The sequence below is a fragment of the Drosophila miranda genome, chromosome 2, assembly GCF_003369915.1.
Source record: "Drosophila miranda strain MSH22 chromosome 2, D.miranda_PacBio2.1, whole genome shotgun sequence".
Lineage (NCBI taxonomy): Eukaryota > Metazoa > Arthropoda > Insecta > Diptera > Drosophilidae > Drosophila > Drosophila miranda.
This window is the reverse complement of record NC_046675.1, coordinates 3,530,796-3,546,156: the sequence shown is the minus strand read 5'-3', so window position 1 is coordinate 3,546,156 and position 15,361 is coordinate 3,530,796. Positions and strand designations below refer to the sequence as shown.

Sequence of the window (15,361 nt, the reverse complement as noted above, 5' to 3'; positions counted from 1 at the left end):
CATGCCACATGCCAGCACTCCTTGTGTGTATGTGTATGTTTGTGTGCTTGTGCTTTATTCCCTTTTATTATTATTATGCTGTCATTTCTGTTGTCGCGACATTGTCAGAGCGCACGTCGTGTGCGGAGCTCAAAAACAGACCAGACCAGACCCATTGCCTCGGCCGTATGTCCTGTCCCCGCCGTGTATCCCTTTTATGCCCGCATCCGAGAAGGGGTTAAGCTCCCTCGTTTATAAAAATCGTTTCTGTAAACCTTAATATTCCTTATGCCTAACAAAGTGCCCCCCAAAATCAATGTGTTTTTAGTGCTCGAAAATTGATCTTGATATCCGTTCGGAGTATGTGGCGGAAAATCACATCTTGAGTTCTGTTTCAATTGCCCTCATATACAAATCAATTTCTTAAGTTCCTGCTATTCCCAGGCTTGTCGAATATGCCTCATAATGTCAACAAGGCAATATTTCACAACGGTCTCCGACGATGTCTGCAAGCTTTATGCTGTCGTCGCTGTCGTTTGTCGTTGGGGGTGGCTGGGGCCACAAGGGTGTAATAAATTTCTAAAATAAAAAGGAGCCACATAGCACATACATAGGTTCCTTGTATACATAGGTATGGTATTCATTCCGGAACTTGTGGGTATAAATCTATAGATTAAACAAGAGCTGCCAGCATTTCAATATTCACTTTCAATAATCTAGTCAAGAGTTATAAAAGTACAAAGAAAACATGCAATTTCCCTCCCCATTAAAGTCAGAGAAGAGGCCACAAGTGAAGGCGCCCCTGGGCCTCACCCTTATATAGAACCGAACCCCTATATGCATTGAAGCCCACCAACCCCCTTCTGGGCGAGAGAAGCCTCAAAGGGCGATACGTTTAAGCGCTTTGCTGCTTGCCTCTGACTTTGATATGCAGCCATTTGAGTGTCGCTTGATGCAGTAGCAGAAACAAGAGCAGCCATAGAGAAGGGCTGCAAGGGTACATATATAGTCGTACGAGTATGTGGAACAACCCTCAGGGCTAGGCAATCTCCAGTCTGTGGTCTGACAGTTGCAGTTCCCGCATCGCATGCCTAGAAGATACTGACGCTGAGGCCATGCCCTGTACATCAAACCAGATCAAATGGAAATGAGATGTTCTGGCACGCGCAACGGCGCTCCATTTGGACATTAGTTGTAGTGACTAATTATATGTTTTAGGACTAATTATATCTATATTTTTCTGTTGGCTTATAATTTGCGGTTAGGCCCTGGATAATTACTATTATTTTGCCGACCATTCGCGATACTTATGGAGGCTATATATATAAGATTGCCATTACCATTTTTGGGCATATTTTCAAAATGTTCCTACACGTAATTCTTTTGGATGCCATCCTGCTGCTGGCGATCGTTGGCCATTCGAGTGCAGGGACCTACGAACTTTTGGTGGCCGATGAGAAAATCTTCAGTGATTGCCCGAATCAGGCAAAAGGCACTCTCAATCAGCATGGCATGTTCGACTTGTCAGACTTAAATAGAAGCATGAATGCGGACGGTGTAAACATCGCAGGAAGCATGACGTGCGCGTGGAATATTCAACCCGAAGATCGTGTGGAGGTGATGTCGAGGGCTCCTCGTAATGCCAACTTCAAACTATTCCCACCATATTATAGATGTCCATTACCCTTCTCTATTTCGACAGAGGCACCTGGCAGTCCACCGTCTTCTCCTTGGTGTCGAAGGACTTTTGCAAGAGCATGTACGACGAGAAGCAGTATTGGTACAAGTTCTGGACCCAACACTTTACGAATTCCGCAGATGTAAAGGATAAATGTGTCCTTTACCCTGGTGTAGGTGCCTCCCTCCATTCTGTTTGAAAAATATTTCCGAATTTCCAAATGTATGTTTTGTGTGTTTCTGCAGACGAAATTACAGCTGGAGCCGTTTATGCTGTCCTTGAGGGCCTCCACCTCGGGACCATTCCGGAATGGACGCTACAAAGCCCGGATCCGCTTCAATGCTTTCGATCAGAGCGGGGCCAGTCGCCTACCGAACATCTGCTTCGAGATTATAGGCGACATTTACAAAGTTTGAGTTGTTTCCTGTTTTCTTTTGTTTTTTATACTAAAAATATGTACGAAATTTATTATTGGTGTGAAGCGTACAAATCATAAATCATATTCATATAATATATGTATATAGAATGGTTTATATATACACTCAATCCATCTTAGGGGCTATTCTGAACTCGGCTTAGGGTCTAGATCCTTAAACAAATGTAGCGTCGTACTCTTATTATCTACGGACTACGGACCAAGCACTCATCACTCATCCATTGCTTGTATATGATTGCCAGCGGTCGTTGCGTGGTCGATAGGGCTAAACTTAACTAAGACACAGGAGATCGTTGAGGCGTTCTATCGTTGAGGCGGGCAGCAAACGCCGCCGCCCGATCATGTCAGATGGGACGTGGCCGTGGTCGCCGACTTTCCGGTAAAGAACCGACTTCCGCCAGTCTGTGTGGTGAAGAGCAATGTATCCACCGAAGGCAACATTTGATTCGAGCGCACCAGCAGCGGCACGTTCACCATCGACACCGTGGTGGAGGCGGCCGACACACTCGTCGTCCCACTCACCGACAGACCCGAGGAGGGGGAGCTGTGCGACGTGTGGCTCAGCTTTCCCTGCGCATTTAGCGTGAAGGCTGGGAGATAGTAGTTCCCAGAGCGCACCGGTCCCGCATGCGAATTGCCATTGTTGGAGGAGACGGCAGTCAGCTCCATGGAGGCAGGGGATGAGAACGGCGACGACTCGAGTGAGGGGCAAGCTAGGCGATCGCTGGGCTTACAAGGCACTGCAAACAGGAGAAGCGAGAATTACAAACATTTTTCGTTACGGGGAGGATCATTTTTAACTTACAAAATTCTTCATCTGGGAGCAGCTCGTCGGGCAGCTCGTTCTTGATCTGAAAGTGCAGGGCTGCAGCCGAATCGGAGATGGCATTGTCCGATGTTCCCATTTCCGTATTGGAATTGGGCGCATCATACAGTCCGCACTCTTCCATTTCTAGGGCCTGTTCCATAATCAGTTCTTCGGCCGATGTGAGACTGAGGCCGTGCAGATCCAAGAACGGGCCCTGTGGATGCACTGGTTCCTTCTTAATATGCGGCAGCGTGGGACAAGCGATGGGCTCCATCAGGGCCTGGAGTTGGGCTTGCTTCTGTGTCTGTGGCTTCTGCTGCAGCTGCTTGGGTGCCGGCTGTTTGCGTTCGCGTTTGGTCTTCGCTTGCTTGGGGGGTGGAGGCGGCAATGTCACCAATACAGTGGTTAGCTCCTGCTGGGATCCTTGTGAGGCCTTTGAGGGCGCCGGGTGCACCTGTTGGAGTGCAGTGCCCGCCGGCAAGGTGATGCCCAAGGCGGCCAGGGTGGCCTGCTGTGGCTGCTTCTTTTTGCGAGCCTGTTTCACTGGCGGTGGCGCCGTCGCAGCTGCTGCAGGACTGGACTTGGCTTTGCCATCCGTTGAGGCCCCAGGATCTCCATCCCCATTCGCTGCGGCTGTTGCTGCTGCCGCTGCAGCTGCTGCGGCGGCTTTCTGTGCCTTGCTGGTGGTCGACTTTTTCGAGCAATACGAGGGAATGTTCTCGAGGTGTTCGCCAGTTTTGTGGTCCACCTTGTGGCGGCGACGGGTGTGCTTCAGCCAGTTGGGGAAGTTGGTAAAGTCCCGCGGACAGTAGTTGCACTTGAAGGGTCGCATCCCAGTGTGGATATTCGAGTGCTGCTTCAGCTTCGAGTTGCTAATGAAGCTCTTGTCGCAGACGGTGCAGGCGAAGGGGCGCTGCTCCAAGTGCACCAGATTGTGCACCTTGAGGCAGCGCTCGGTTTTGTACATTTTGCCGCACTTCTCGCAGCGATAGGAACGCGTTTGGGCATGGTACTTCTGATGGCGCTGCAGATGGGAGCGTTCCTGGAAGCGTTTCTGACACTCGGGGCACTCGTACGGCTTCTCCGATGAGTGTATCCGTGCATGATGCGTCAGATTGATCTTCTGCACAAACTTTTGGCCGCAAATATCGCACTGATACTTCTTGTTGTCGCTGTGAATCTTACGGTGCATCCACATGCTTCCCAATTTGAGGCTAAACGAGGGATAAGCGAGCCGATTAGAGTGGGATCTGGGGCAGAGCTATAGCATGGGTACTTACCATTTGCCACAGTCGGGGCACTTCTTCCAGGTGTCCTTGCGTCCCTCGGTGCGATGCGTCTTGAGGTGCTTCTTGAGGCCGGCGAGCATTTCAAAGTCGCGCTGGCATTCGTTGCACTTGTATGTCATGCGCAGGCGATGGCCGGCCGCCTCATGCTTGCTCAACTCCTCGGGACTCTCCAGCAGCAGGCCATTACAGTCCAGGCACTTGTGAAGTGGCACAGGATCCACTTCGAAGGGTTTCGCATTGCCATCCGTCGATATTGGCGGCGGCATGCTGGACGCTTCTCCGGACGTCGTCGCCACCGGCTTCGGCTGCTGGAAGATGGTAAAGGCTGGCGGCATGTAATCCGACTCGCAGACCTCCACTTTGGTTACCACATTGAGTGGCTTGAGCTCTGGCAGCGGCCTTTCCTCGAGCGGCTCCTCCTTGAAGACCTTCAGACGCACTGCCGTTGCCGCCGGCAGCTTGGGCTTGCGTTGCATCGGCTGGGGCATCAGTTGCATGTGCATCTGTTCCGGCGACAGCTTCACCGGCGTCGTGCAGGTCGAGGATGAAGTCTTCTTGAAGGGGGAATTGGTGAAGGCATTCGGCGGCTCTGGCCGCAGGAAAGTCACATTGAACTCGGAGCTGTGATTGTCACTGGATAGATCACGGGCCACGATGCTAGCGCTGGGCCCCGCCACCAGGTCATCGCGGCACACGTCGGCGGAGAGATTGAGCTCCGTGTTGTTCTGGGCGCTCTCGTCGAGCACGCGCCAAAAGTCCGTGGACGAGAGGCTGTTGCCGTTGACGAGGCTCGCGGAGCTGATGGTCACGCAGGCGGATAGATCAATATCCAGAGACTCATCCTTGATGCTCGATATCGAATCGAAATTGTTAATGCGCAGCAGGGAGCTGAGAATCTCGTCGTGTGCCGCCTTGGTGGGGGTGCAGTCCCCGCCATACATTTTAGGCGGCAATTTCTTGCTTGGCGCCTCTTCTTTCATTCTCTTGCCTTTTCCTTTACACTCCATTCGCCACTACGTACACGTACAGGTTATGCGGTCGGCGTTTTCAATTGCCAAACTGTCTGATTTCTGGCTGTCGCTGGTGAATTTCTAGCACTGGCCCACTTTCTACTGTCACTGGGTCCTTGATTCACACATTTCTGGTTGTTTTCCGGGGAAACGTACGCACGAATTGCACAAAAAACATTTAATTATTGTGAAATGCGCCTCGGCTTTGTTGTTTTTGTCACGCTTACGATTCTTGAGTCGCCATTTTGCGCTCAGTGTTGGAAAAGATGCTTCTCTGGCAGGGCTGCTTTCAGCATCTATCGATAGCGCGCATACTATCGCACGAGAGCATCGATAACAGCATCGATATTGAGAAGCTGGTTGTGACAGCGTTCAGCTGTCGCGATTTATCGAAGCACTGCCATCTCAATTGCGGAACAAGACAAAGTATTCTTTATTTTAGATTTGTGGGAAGATTTTCCCGTTAACGGCGGTTTTGAAGACCTGCGGCGCCCTTTGCCGTAGCTGTGGCCCACTACTCCGCCCTGCCTCAGCCCCAGGCCACCCCGGAGGTGCTCTACACTGACTGTTCATCAACAAGTAAATGACACAAGAGCAAATCGGGCAACACATTTCAAACCATTAATCTGACCACAGAGCAGACTATCGCTGAAGTATGACTGGAAACTGGGACCCACACTGGCTACTGTAAACACCATCGTCCTAAAGCCAGCCGTGCAGTCAATGTGGCGCCGACAAGGACGTGCCATACATCCCACTAGCTACGACCGGTAAGCATATCCGTGCCCAGCTGTCTCTTCTATTCAGCTGTGTTCTAAAACGTTTCCTCTTTTAGCTCCCAACATTGTCGTGCATGCCATGAAGGCGAGGCGTCTGCTCTTCTCGACATATGTCGGTAACCATTAGGCCATCATTCGAGCCCGAGTCGATGGAAATGAGCGTGTAGAGCTGGGAGGAGTCACGTCGCTGGCCCTGGACTAGCAGTCCCATATGATCTAGTATGCCCCTGGCAAGCGAATCGATGGAATGAACAAGTAAACAACGAATATGGGGATCCTTTGGACACATGTGTAATCCCCTGATCCCACTCCACAGGAAAACCCTTGTTTCCATGCACATCTCGCATGCAATCCTCCCAAAAACCTCTCTTTGATGATGACGACCAGTATTATGTCACTGATTTTTGTGGCTCAAAGATAATCTTCATATTCAGTTAACGAAATAGGGTATACAAATGCCCATACTCCGGTTGACAAGCAACAAGTCTTCAAATACCAGCAACATTGTCGCGACAACTTTGCGACTGTTTCTTTGTTGAGCTCTTTTGCTTAAACTGTGTTTTGGTCAAAATACAATAAATGGGAGTACTTAAAAGAAGTTAATCTTGGAGAAAATTGATTCATCAATGGGGTAAAACTAATTGAGAAATTTAGTTAGCCAGCATTATTCAACGGAATATCAAAATTGTCACTTTTTTTGCTTAAACCTTGTTTTAGACAAGGAGTCCTTAAAATATGCATATCTTCTAGAAAATTTATCTATCAATTGGATATAATTATGTGTCCAGATAATGAAGCTCTAGCTAGCTAGTAATATCAAATCGAATATCAAAATGGAGGAATATGGATTTCAATCCTTGACGGAGAACTCTTAGCCCATTGTGGACCAAAGAGGTATTTTAATATTCCACCGAAAATAAAGAAAATCGAATAATTTTAGCGCAGTTCAAGTGAAAGATATGGGGAGTTTTTTTAAGTTCAAAAGAAAAGTGGCATGCAAACTTATATAACATAATGGTTTTCCGACATTCACCTCAAGTCGCTGAACTGTTTAAATAGAGGGGGCTCAAGTGGGCTAAGTTCGTTTTTTCAATCGGTATATTTACGGTATATTTTGAAAATGAGACGGTATTTTTCGGTATATTTCTGAGGGTCAGACCGTATATCTTATCGACAAATTCTAGTGTCTAATACTAAATATGGCGTCCGGCGAAAACGTTTTGATGGAAGGTAAATTTTATTTTTGTGTCAAATAATTGCCGCAGTTCTAGTCTAATGTGCAAATAACTAGTCAGCAGCTAATCGTTAACGTTGAGCATAGCATACGGAGTGTTTTTGGAAGAAAAGCAATAAAGATAAAGCGAAACGAGAGATAATCACGCGGCAGTGAAAACCACAACATCGAGTACAGTTTATGTAAACCGCATGGACTAACGTAAAGGTTGACTATTTTTCCAGGTCGCCGCACACGCTCCGGCCGAAAGGCCACATCACCGCCAGCACCGGCTCTTGCAGTGTCCACAAGGACCTCCAAGCGCACATCCAGGCGACACGCGCAGGTCAGTACACCCACACAGCAGACACACAGCCCACAGTCACCTCCTCCTCCTGCTACAATTGATGAGAAAAAATGCATGTCTTCATGCGGATGTGGCGTTGTTCCATTCGCATATGATGCCCCACAGCACATGATTTTCTGCAAGGGCCAACTGATGTAGCAATCGAAGCCATCGCCACAGCATTGCATTTGATGTCCTAAAATATTTTCTAATCATTTTCAATACGCCTTGCAGGTAAGCGTTTCTGAAGAGGAAGAGCCCGAGCAGCAGCTGCCACAAACAGTCATCAGCAACGAAACTGCCATGGTTTTGGATGAGGAGGACGAGGACCAAATGCGCGAGTCCTCGCTCCAGGAGGCCCCTGTCCGAGAGCAGCATTACGATGAGTTGGCCCATCTCCAGCACCAGCTGGACGATGATATCGAAATGATGGCGGCGACAGAGACCGGGGTGGACGAGAAGAGTTCCTCCTTTCCGTTTGGCACAGTGGCCGAACAGCATTCCGAAACGAGTGATGATATCAAAGAGAGTCGTGCCGAGGGTGGCGTAGACACGCTGCTAGCCTCCCTGGCCGGGGATAATGCCAATAGTTTGCCCTCCGTTGGGGGCAACGATGAGAGTGACAGCAAAAAGGCCGCTTTCGATTACAACGTGGAGGCCTTGGAGCCCCATGGGGAGAAATTGAACTCGTCGGAGGACTCCAGCTTGCATCATGCCATTGCAGAGAGTCTGGGTGATGAGGCCGACACCAGCAATGCCACAATAGTCAACACAGAGATAATCTCAGAGGATGAACTGCCTCCACCCACCAAACCAGAGATCAACGATGCCGAGGAGGTCTCCGACGAAGAGCTGCCGGCACCCCAACGCGCCGAGTTGCCCGCCGATGCGGAGGTCATATCCGAGGATGAGTTGCCTTCAAATAATAACAACAACAATAATAACAATAATGCGGGTGAGCCGAAGACTTCGACAAAGCGCAAAGCAGAAAAAGAACAGGCGGAGGAGGCCAAGGACAATGCGGAGCAGAAGAGCAGCGAAGCAGCCAGCACAAAGGAGAAGTCCGTGGAACAGTACAATCCGGGAAGTCCGACCACAGAGAGCAACGATGCCCCGCCATCGGAGAAGCGGCCCAAAGTAGATGGTAAGTCGTCTAACGCTGATAGAAAACCATTTTCCTGATACTTTCCCAAACAGACGCCGAGCACAAGGAGAAGAAAAAAGACAAAGAGCGTGATAAGGAGAAGGATAAAGAGAAGGAGAAGGAGAAGGACTTGGCCGAAAAAGAGAAGGAGAAGGAAAAAGAAAAAGAAAAGGAAAAGGAGCGAAAGAAGTTGCCCGATCTCGAAAAGTACTGGCGGGTGGTCAAAGACGATCCCACAGACTTTACCGGCTGGACATACTTGCTGCAATATGTGGATAGTGAGGTGAGTGTGCCACAGATAATGTACCATAATTGTTATTAAACTCTCATCGTGCTCCAGTCCGATGCGGAGGCGGCACGCGAGGCCTACGACACATTCCTTTCGCACTATCCCTACTGCTACGGCTACTGGCGGAAGTACGCGGACTACGAGAAGCGGAAGGGCCTCAAGGCCAATTGCTACAAGGTGAGTACCCCCCCAAAAACAACACACACACATTTAAATCTGTTTCGCAATTTCTTGTATGTACGCTTACAATTACGATTACAATTGAAATTCCATACTGATATTTGTTGTTAAATGCAATTTATTATGATTATTATTACCGAATAAACAACAAAACGAAACAAAATATACATTCAATAAATGCAACCATCTACAAAAAAAAAACAAAACAGTCTAGCCGTCAGTTTAGCCTCCAGTTAGGGTCTGCTTCGGGAATGAGACTGTAACACTATCTGGATAGTTAAAACACAATTGATTTGATTTCTGTTGCAGTTTCATTCCCTCAAATTCAACAACACTTCAATATATCCTTGCAAAAGAGCATTATCCTTTATATTTGAGAGGTACAGAGGGTCTGCTTCTGTCTTGCTCGGTCTTGTCCATCTATTAACCTAAATGGAATACCCACCCTTAACAGATTCCATGAAAAAGTAGTCTGCTCTACCTGTTTCTTTCCTTGGCTTACCGTGTTTTGCACCTTTAAAACTTGTTTATATACCCAAGAGAAAATCTTTTCTTGTTGAATGCTAGCTATTTGCAAGGGTATTCCAAAGCTTCGGCCTACCGTGGCTTAAGTCGGGATCTTTTTGTAGCTTCAACGATATCCTAGCAGTACCGTAGCAGTATCCTCACCGTTTGTGTCGCACATAGTCACACACCCGCTCGTTGTCCTGTAGCTTAGATCAGTTTAGACACCACACCCTTTGGTCACCCTTTGACCTCTCTGAGAGCGGCCTGAGAGAAAGCTGGAAGACTGATTCGACTAGTCGAATGCTGCTTGCTCGTTTCGTCTTTTCTTCTACTGCCACTCTACTGCCTCTCTTCGTATCGCATTCGGTCGCATTACTGTTCCTCCTACTACTACATCCTCTTCAACACGAACTGATAAAATAGTGTTCTGATCCTCGATCGCATCTCGTGCTCGTACTCGTACTCGTACAGTCCGTAAGTAAGTACAAATGGCGTTTAAATGAAATTTATTAAGTCTCAGTGTGAAGTTTTTTTTTTTGTATCTTAATCTTAAACGGAAACACGGAAAAGTGTTTTGTGCTCAAAGTGTCTGTGTGTCTTGTATTTAAAGTCGCCTTAAGTTAGCTCCTAAGCTCGAAACACCATTCAATCTACATCCAAAAGATACGATAGATAGCCCTTAAGTGCCAACAGCTACCACAACCGTTGATTTATGAACTATACAAAATTTCCTATATTTCTCCTCTGCAATCGATCAAAAAATAAAAAATCAAACCCAAAATTGTTCCCGAAAAATGCTTAAAAATCGAGTAGGTGTTTGAGCGCGGACTGGAGGCCATACCGCTGTCGGTGGATCTATGGATACACTATCTGACGCACGTGAAGCAGAGCAGCGACGAGGAGCAGTTCATCCGCAGCCAATACGAGCGGGCGGTGAAGGCCTGCGGCCTGGAATTCCGCTCGGACAAGCTCTGGGACGCCTTCGTGCGCTGGGAGAGCGACTCGAAGCGCTATCAGCGCGTCATACAGATCTACGATAGGCTCTTGGCCATACCCACACAGGGCTACAATGCACACTTCGACAAGTGAGTGAGAGCCGCTTCCTTGTGGTTAACCATTAACCCATTTCTTTGATTGCAGTTTCCAGGATGTGATCAATCAGCAGACAATTACCGCCTGCATTGGCCATGAGGAGATCATACGTTTGCGCAAGGAACTCTACGACCGGCTGCACAGCAAATCGTCGAAATCCTCATCGAAGAGTAGGCGGGACAGCGGCAGCAGCAGCTCCAAGGAGGCAACGAAGGGTGAGCGGGAGAAGAAAGAGTCTGGAGGTGGAGGTGGAAGTGGAAGTGGAAGCAGTGGCGGGGCTGGTAAGTCGCCAAAAGATAGTAGTGAAACACTTGTCGATGAATCAGAAAGTACCACCGATCTGACCGAAAGCGAGTCATCGCCCCCAGCTTCAAAGCCGGCGTCTCAGATCGATTTCAGCGATCTTAGCACTCTCACCGAGGAGGAGGCGACCGTCATCAAGGATAAGGTAATATCCGCGCGTCGCAAGGTCCACAAGGCAACCATCGGAGCGGTCACTGCTCGCTGGTCCTTCGAGGAAGGCATCAAACGGCCCTATTTCCATGTGAAGCCCCTAGAGCGAGCCCAGCTGAAGAACTGGAAGGAATATCTGGACTTCGAGATCGAGAAGGGTGATCGCGAGCGGGTGGTGGTTCTGTTTGAGCGCTGCCTCATCGCCTGCGCTCTGTACGACGAGTTTTGGCTGAAGATGCTCCGCTATCTGGAGTCGTTGGAGGATCAAAGCAGTGTCGTTGAGCGCATCCGCGATGTCTACCGTCGCGCCTGTCACATCCATCATCCGGACAAGCCCAGTATGCATCTCATGTGGGCCGCCTTTGAGGAGTTGCAGCTGAACTTCGATGGCGCCGCCGATGTTTTGCAGCGTCTCGAGCAGCGCTGCCCCAATATCCTCCAGGTGGCATATCGTCGCATCAATGTGGAGCGTCGCCGCGGCTCCTTGGATAAATGCCGCGAGCTCTACCAGCACTATATCGAGAGCACAAAGAACAAGGCCATTGCCGGCAGCCTGGCCATCAAGTATGCACGCTTTCTCAACAAGATCTGCCACGATCTCGATGCGGGTCTAGCTGCCCTGCAACAGGCCCTGGAACGCGATCCGGCCAACACTCGAGTCGCTCTCCAGATGATCGATCTGGCCCTGCAACGGCCGACTGTGGACGAGAAGGAGGTCGTGGAGATCATGGACAAGTTCATGGCTCGCGCCGATATTGAGCCGGAGCAGAAGGTGCTCTTTGCCCAGCGCAAAGTGGAATTCCTCGAGGACTTTGGCAGCACGGCGCGTGGCCTGCAAGATGCCCAGCGTGCGCTCCAGCAGTCACTGAGCAAGGCCAACGAGTCGCAAAAGAAGAGGTAAGGAGAGCCAAAAGTATTGTGGATCATTCTTTAATAATAACTTTGTTTGCTTTTCCAGCGACAGCAGTCCCAGTCGCAAGACCTCCTTGGGCAGCAAGGACGGTGCTGCTGCACCAGGCCCATCCTCGGCCTCGGCGGCTGCCTACAACAACGGCGGTGGTGCGTCCGGAGCGGCGGGGGGCCCCAACTACAACTACAACTTGGCGGCCTCCGGCTATTACGGACAGCCGAACAGCGGCGGCGTTGGTGCTTATCCGGCGCAACAGCAGCCCCAGCAGCAGTCCTACGACTCGTTCTACAACCAGTGGGGCTACGGATCGGGCGGTGGTGGTGCCAGCGCCGGTGGCAACAGCGGAGGGAACTACAACTATGGCCAGTGGAGCGGCTATGGCAACTATTACTAAGCTAAGTCCCTCAAAAATGTAACCCTAAGAGCACCACACCCCCGCACACAATCCTCGGTTTAGATGTTTGACCTCCTTCGATCCCCTAACTCTAATTTTATATTCAATTTTAGCTATTACATACGACTATGTACCATATATCGAGCATGTCCAGAACTAAATTTTAACCCAATTGATTTTTATCTTCACAAAAAACAAGTTACTTTTCATTATGTGCGCGCTGATAAATTTGTTGCATCTTGATTGTTCTTTTACTCACCCACACCCACACACCCCTACACACACACACAAATACAGTGTATGCCCCCCGCTCCTCGAGTATGCGTCGAAATAAAAGATATTAACTATTAATCGGTCCAGTCCACCAAGTTTCCATGTATTTCTAAGAGGTGATTCTTGAAGAGAGTCACAAGAGATTCTTGAAGGGAGTCACAAGAACTACATTAAATAAAACTAAGCAATTTTCAAATTCTGTGAAATGCTTAAAAAAAAAAATATTAAATATTAAAAAACTTAAAACTTAAAGATTGGGCCGATACCAGGTCACCTCCCCGCTATTGCAGCCCGTGACAAGGAGGGGCTCCCGGGGACTGAACTTGGCGCAGAGCACTACATCCTGGTGCTCCGTGATGCGTGCGAGCTCCACCAGCTGGCGCGGGCTCTGCTTGACCTCCTCGAAAGTCTTGTAGCTGGGATAGTCGCAACAGTCGGCGCTGTAGCCCAGGAGGCGCACGCCGTTGCCGTAGGGCGAGCAGATGATACGGCCGTCGGCGGAGAAGCCCGGCTCCTTGATGAAGCCCGGCTTGGTGTTCGTCTCGGAGGCGTAGTACAGGAGTTTCTTGGCATTCACCATTATGGAATGGTCATTGGAGTTCAGTTCTGGTGCCATGGCCACAAAGGGGACTAGACGACGTCCGATATCGACGCGCACTGTGGTGCCGTTGGTGGTGACGCCAATGCTGCCCCCGCTGCTGGTGCTGCTTCTCTCTGGATTGGTATCCTCGGAGCTGGGTAGAGAGGCAGTGGCTTGGCGTTGGCTGGCCGCCGCCGCCTGACGCAATGGTAAGACTCCACTGCTAATGGCATAAACAAAATTATATCCACTCACTTGGTTGTTGGCCTCACGCCCACGATTCTGGCGCGTGGCACGCTCTTGGACGGTTACCTCTGCTGCCCAGATGTCGGGTATAAAGCTTTCTCGTCGCTCATGCAGATGCCGTGCGTTTGCGGCGGAGCCACCACGGCCGGCAGTTGGATTATATCGGAATACCTGCAGGCCGCCGCGCGCGATGCGGCGTGTCGAACGCGTCGGAGGCCCGTCTTGACTGACGCTTCCTTCTGGAGCCGTTGCTGGAGCAGTCTCGGACACAGTGGCTGCACGACCGGACGTGCTGGATGGGTGGCGTCTTTTTAATTTTCGCTCTAGCACCTCCTCCTCAATCTCAGCATCAGCCGTGGGGGCCTCCTCGTTGATGTCGTGTATGCAGGTCCACTCGCTCTGCTCGTCGCAGCTCACATTGCGCGTCAGCATGCAGCGGCAGTGCGGATGAATCTGTAGGGCCATTATCATCTCGGCATCGTTGTGCTCCGGAAAATCTGTGACCAGCTCCACGCGGTTCTTCTTCTGGCGCCGCGAGAACACATGATCGTATTTGGCCGCCTGTGGTATGTACTGATCGCCCAACTGCATGAGACGATAGATGCCAGGCTGAAAGCGCAAGAGATTACAGCAAGAGTCTCCCATCAATGCCCATTCAAGTACTCACTCTGAAGCCACTGAGGTCTTTGTGCAATGTGGTCAAGTCCAAGTGATGGATGATCATGATGTAGCCACCGCTGGTGCACAACACCAGCTTGTCGCCCGTCGGGGAGATGCGGCATCTCATAAGGCCGCTGGCATGGAACACACGCTGCGAGATCAGGCCCTGTTCAGTGTGCGAGGCAATATCCCAGGTGAAGATGCTGCCATCGAAGCCGGAGCTGACGAGCAGCTTGTCCTTGGACGAGTACTCGATGTTCTTCACCCAATTGGAATGGCCATGCAAGACACGAAGCTTTTCGCGCATGTTGCGCAAGTCCCACAGAGCGACGGTAAAATCATCAGAGCCCGTGGCAAAGAGGCGATCGTCGAAGAACCTAGGAACGGAAGTGTGTGTGTGTGTGGTAGTGCCTGCCCCTTGATGCACATATGTAGACACCACATGCCTGTGTGTATACTCACTTGATACAATTGACGCTGTCAGTGTGGGCATCGGGTACCTTCACGATTTCCTTCTGTGTGATGGCATCGAACACCAAGACGCACTTCCGCTCGGTGGCGGCCACCAGCACGTTGCCATCGGCATTGAATTCCAGATTAAAAATCGCCCCAGTGTTGCGTCCAGCCTCGTCGGGACGCAGGTTGGCGTGATAGCTGTTAAACATATTCATGCTTGTATATACGCGGCGCATCACAAAGTTCTCATCGCCCCACGAACGGAAGCCACTCTCGCGCCGACTTAGATATTGCTCCATGGTTATAATCCACACGCAAGGATCAAAAAAAAAAATTAAAAAATTGTTGGCCAACAAGAAGTGTGCCGACGGTAGTGCTTGATGGGGCCACTGGGTGTCGCTTTACGATTGGCCGACGAGGGATGCACTGACAGTTCGTGACGAAACAAAAATACAATCGCGGTTTTCACTACAGCAGAATGTGAAATATAGCACCTTTTTAATTCAAAATATTAGGTTTTCTCTAGAAAATGTGGCACTTTGAATTGTTTTCTCAACTCTAACACAAAATCAATAGCCTCCTTCCTGCTGCTGGAACTGAACTAGAACCGTTTAACAAATGGCAGACTACCCAGGGCTA

The 15,361-nt window shown here is 49.8% G+C and overlaps 4 protein-coding genes and 1 long non-coding RNA gene across 8 annotated transcripts; 3 read left to right on the top strand and 2 right to left on the bottom strand.

Annotated features, from left to right (window-relative positions):
* Positions 1-880: 880 nt before the first annotated feature.
* LOC108156558 lies at positions 881-2,087 on the top strand. Its single transcript, XM_017288083.2, has 3 exons — positions 881-1,596; positions 1,653-1,829; positions 1,903-2,087. The coding sequence occupies exons 1-3, from the start codon at positions 1,342-1,344 to the stop codon at positions 2,071-2,073; spliced, it is 603 nt and encodes a 200-aa protein (XP_017143572.1). The 5' UTR covers positions 881-1,341; the 3' UTR covers positions 2,074-2,087.
* A 23-nt stretch (positions 2,088-2,110) lies between these two features.
* LOC108156557 (serendipity locus protein H-1) lies at positions 2,111-5,446 on the bottom strand. Its single transcript, XM_017288082.2, has 3 exons — positions 4,182-5,446; positions 2,899-4,115; positions 2,111-2,833 (listed from the first exon to the last, which is right to left on the bottom strand). The coding sequence occupies exons 1-3, from the start codon at positions 5,195-5,197 to the stop codon at positions 2,433-2,435; spliced, it is 2,634 nt and encodes an 877-aa protein (XP_017143571.1). The 5' UTR covers positions 5,198-5,446; the 3' UTR covers positions 2,111-2,432.
* A 136-nt stretch (positions 5,447-5,582) lies between these two features.
* LOC108156560 lies at positions 5,583-6,582 on the top strand. 3 transcript variants are annotated; one of them, XR_004471874.1, is made up of 4 exons: positions 5,583-5,779; positions 5,837-5,970; positions 6,036-6,198; positions 6,296-6,582. It is a non-coding gene; the product is annotated as an uncharacterized LOC108156560 (long non-coding RNA). The 3 variants fall into 3 exon arrangements; XR_004471873.1 differs by having other exon boundaries at positions 6,036-6,234; XR_001775116.2 differs by having other exon boundaries at positions 5,585-5,779; positions 6,036-6,582.
* A 557-nt stretch (positions 6,583-7,139) lies between these two features.
* On the top strand, positions 7,140-12,858 carry LOC108155158 (pre-mRNA-processing factor 39). Its single transcript, XM_017285820.2, has 8 exons — positions 7,140-7,209; positions 7,438-7,538; positions 7,773-8,682; positions 8,736-8,965; positions 9,023-9,148; positions 10,472-10,743; positions 10,799-12,100; positions 12,162-12,858. The coding sequence occupies exons 1-8, from the start codon at positions 7,179-7,181 to the stop codon at positions 12,505-12,507; spliced, it is 3,318 nt and encodes a 1,105-aa protein (XP_017141309.1). The 5' UTR covers positions 7,140-7,178; the 3' UTR covers positions 12,508-12,858.
* On the bottom strand, positions 12,855-15,297 carry LOC108155159 (DDB1- and CUL4-associated factor 10 homolog). 2 transcript variants are annotated; one of them, XM_017285822.2, is made up of 4 exons: positions 14,729-15,297; positions 14,274-14,643; positions 13,616-14,215; positions 12,855-13,558 (listed from the first exon to the last, which is right to left on the bottom strand). In XM_017285822.2, the coding sequence occupies exons 1-4, from the start codon at positions 15,019-15,021 to the stop codon at positions 13,028-13,030; spliced, it is 1,794 nt and encodes a 597-aa protein (XP_017141311.1). In that variant the 5' UTR covers positions 15,022-15,297; the 3' UTR covers positions 12,855-13,027. The 2 variants fall into 2 exon arrangements, with proteins under 2 accessions (XP_017141311.1, XP_017141310.1); XM_017285821.2 differs by having other exon boundaries at positions 12,855-14,215.
* Positions 15,298-15,361: the final 64 nt, after the last annotated feature.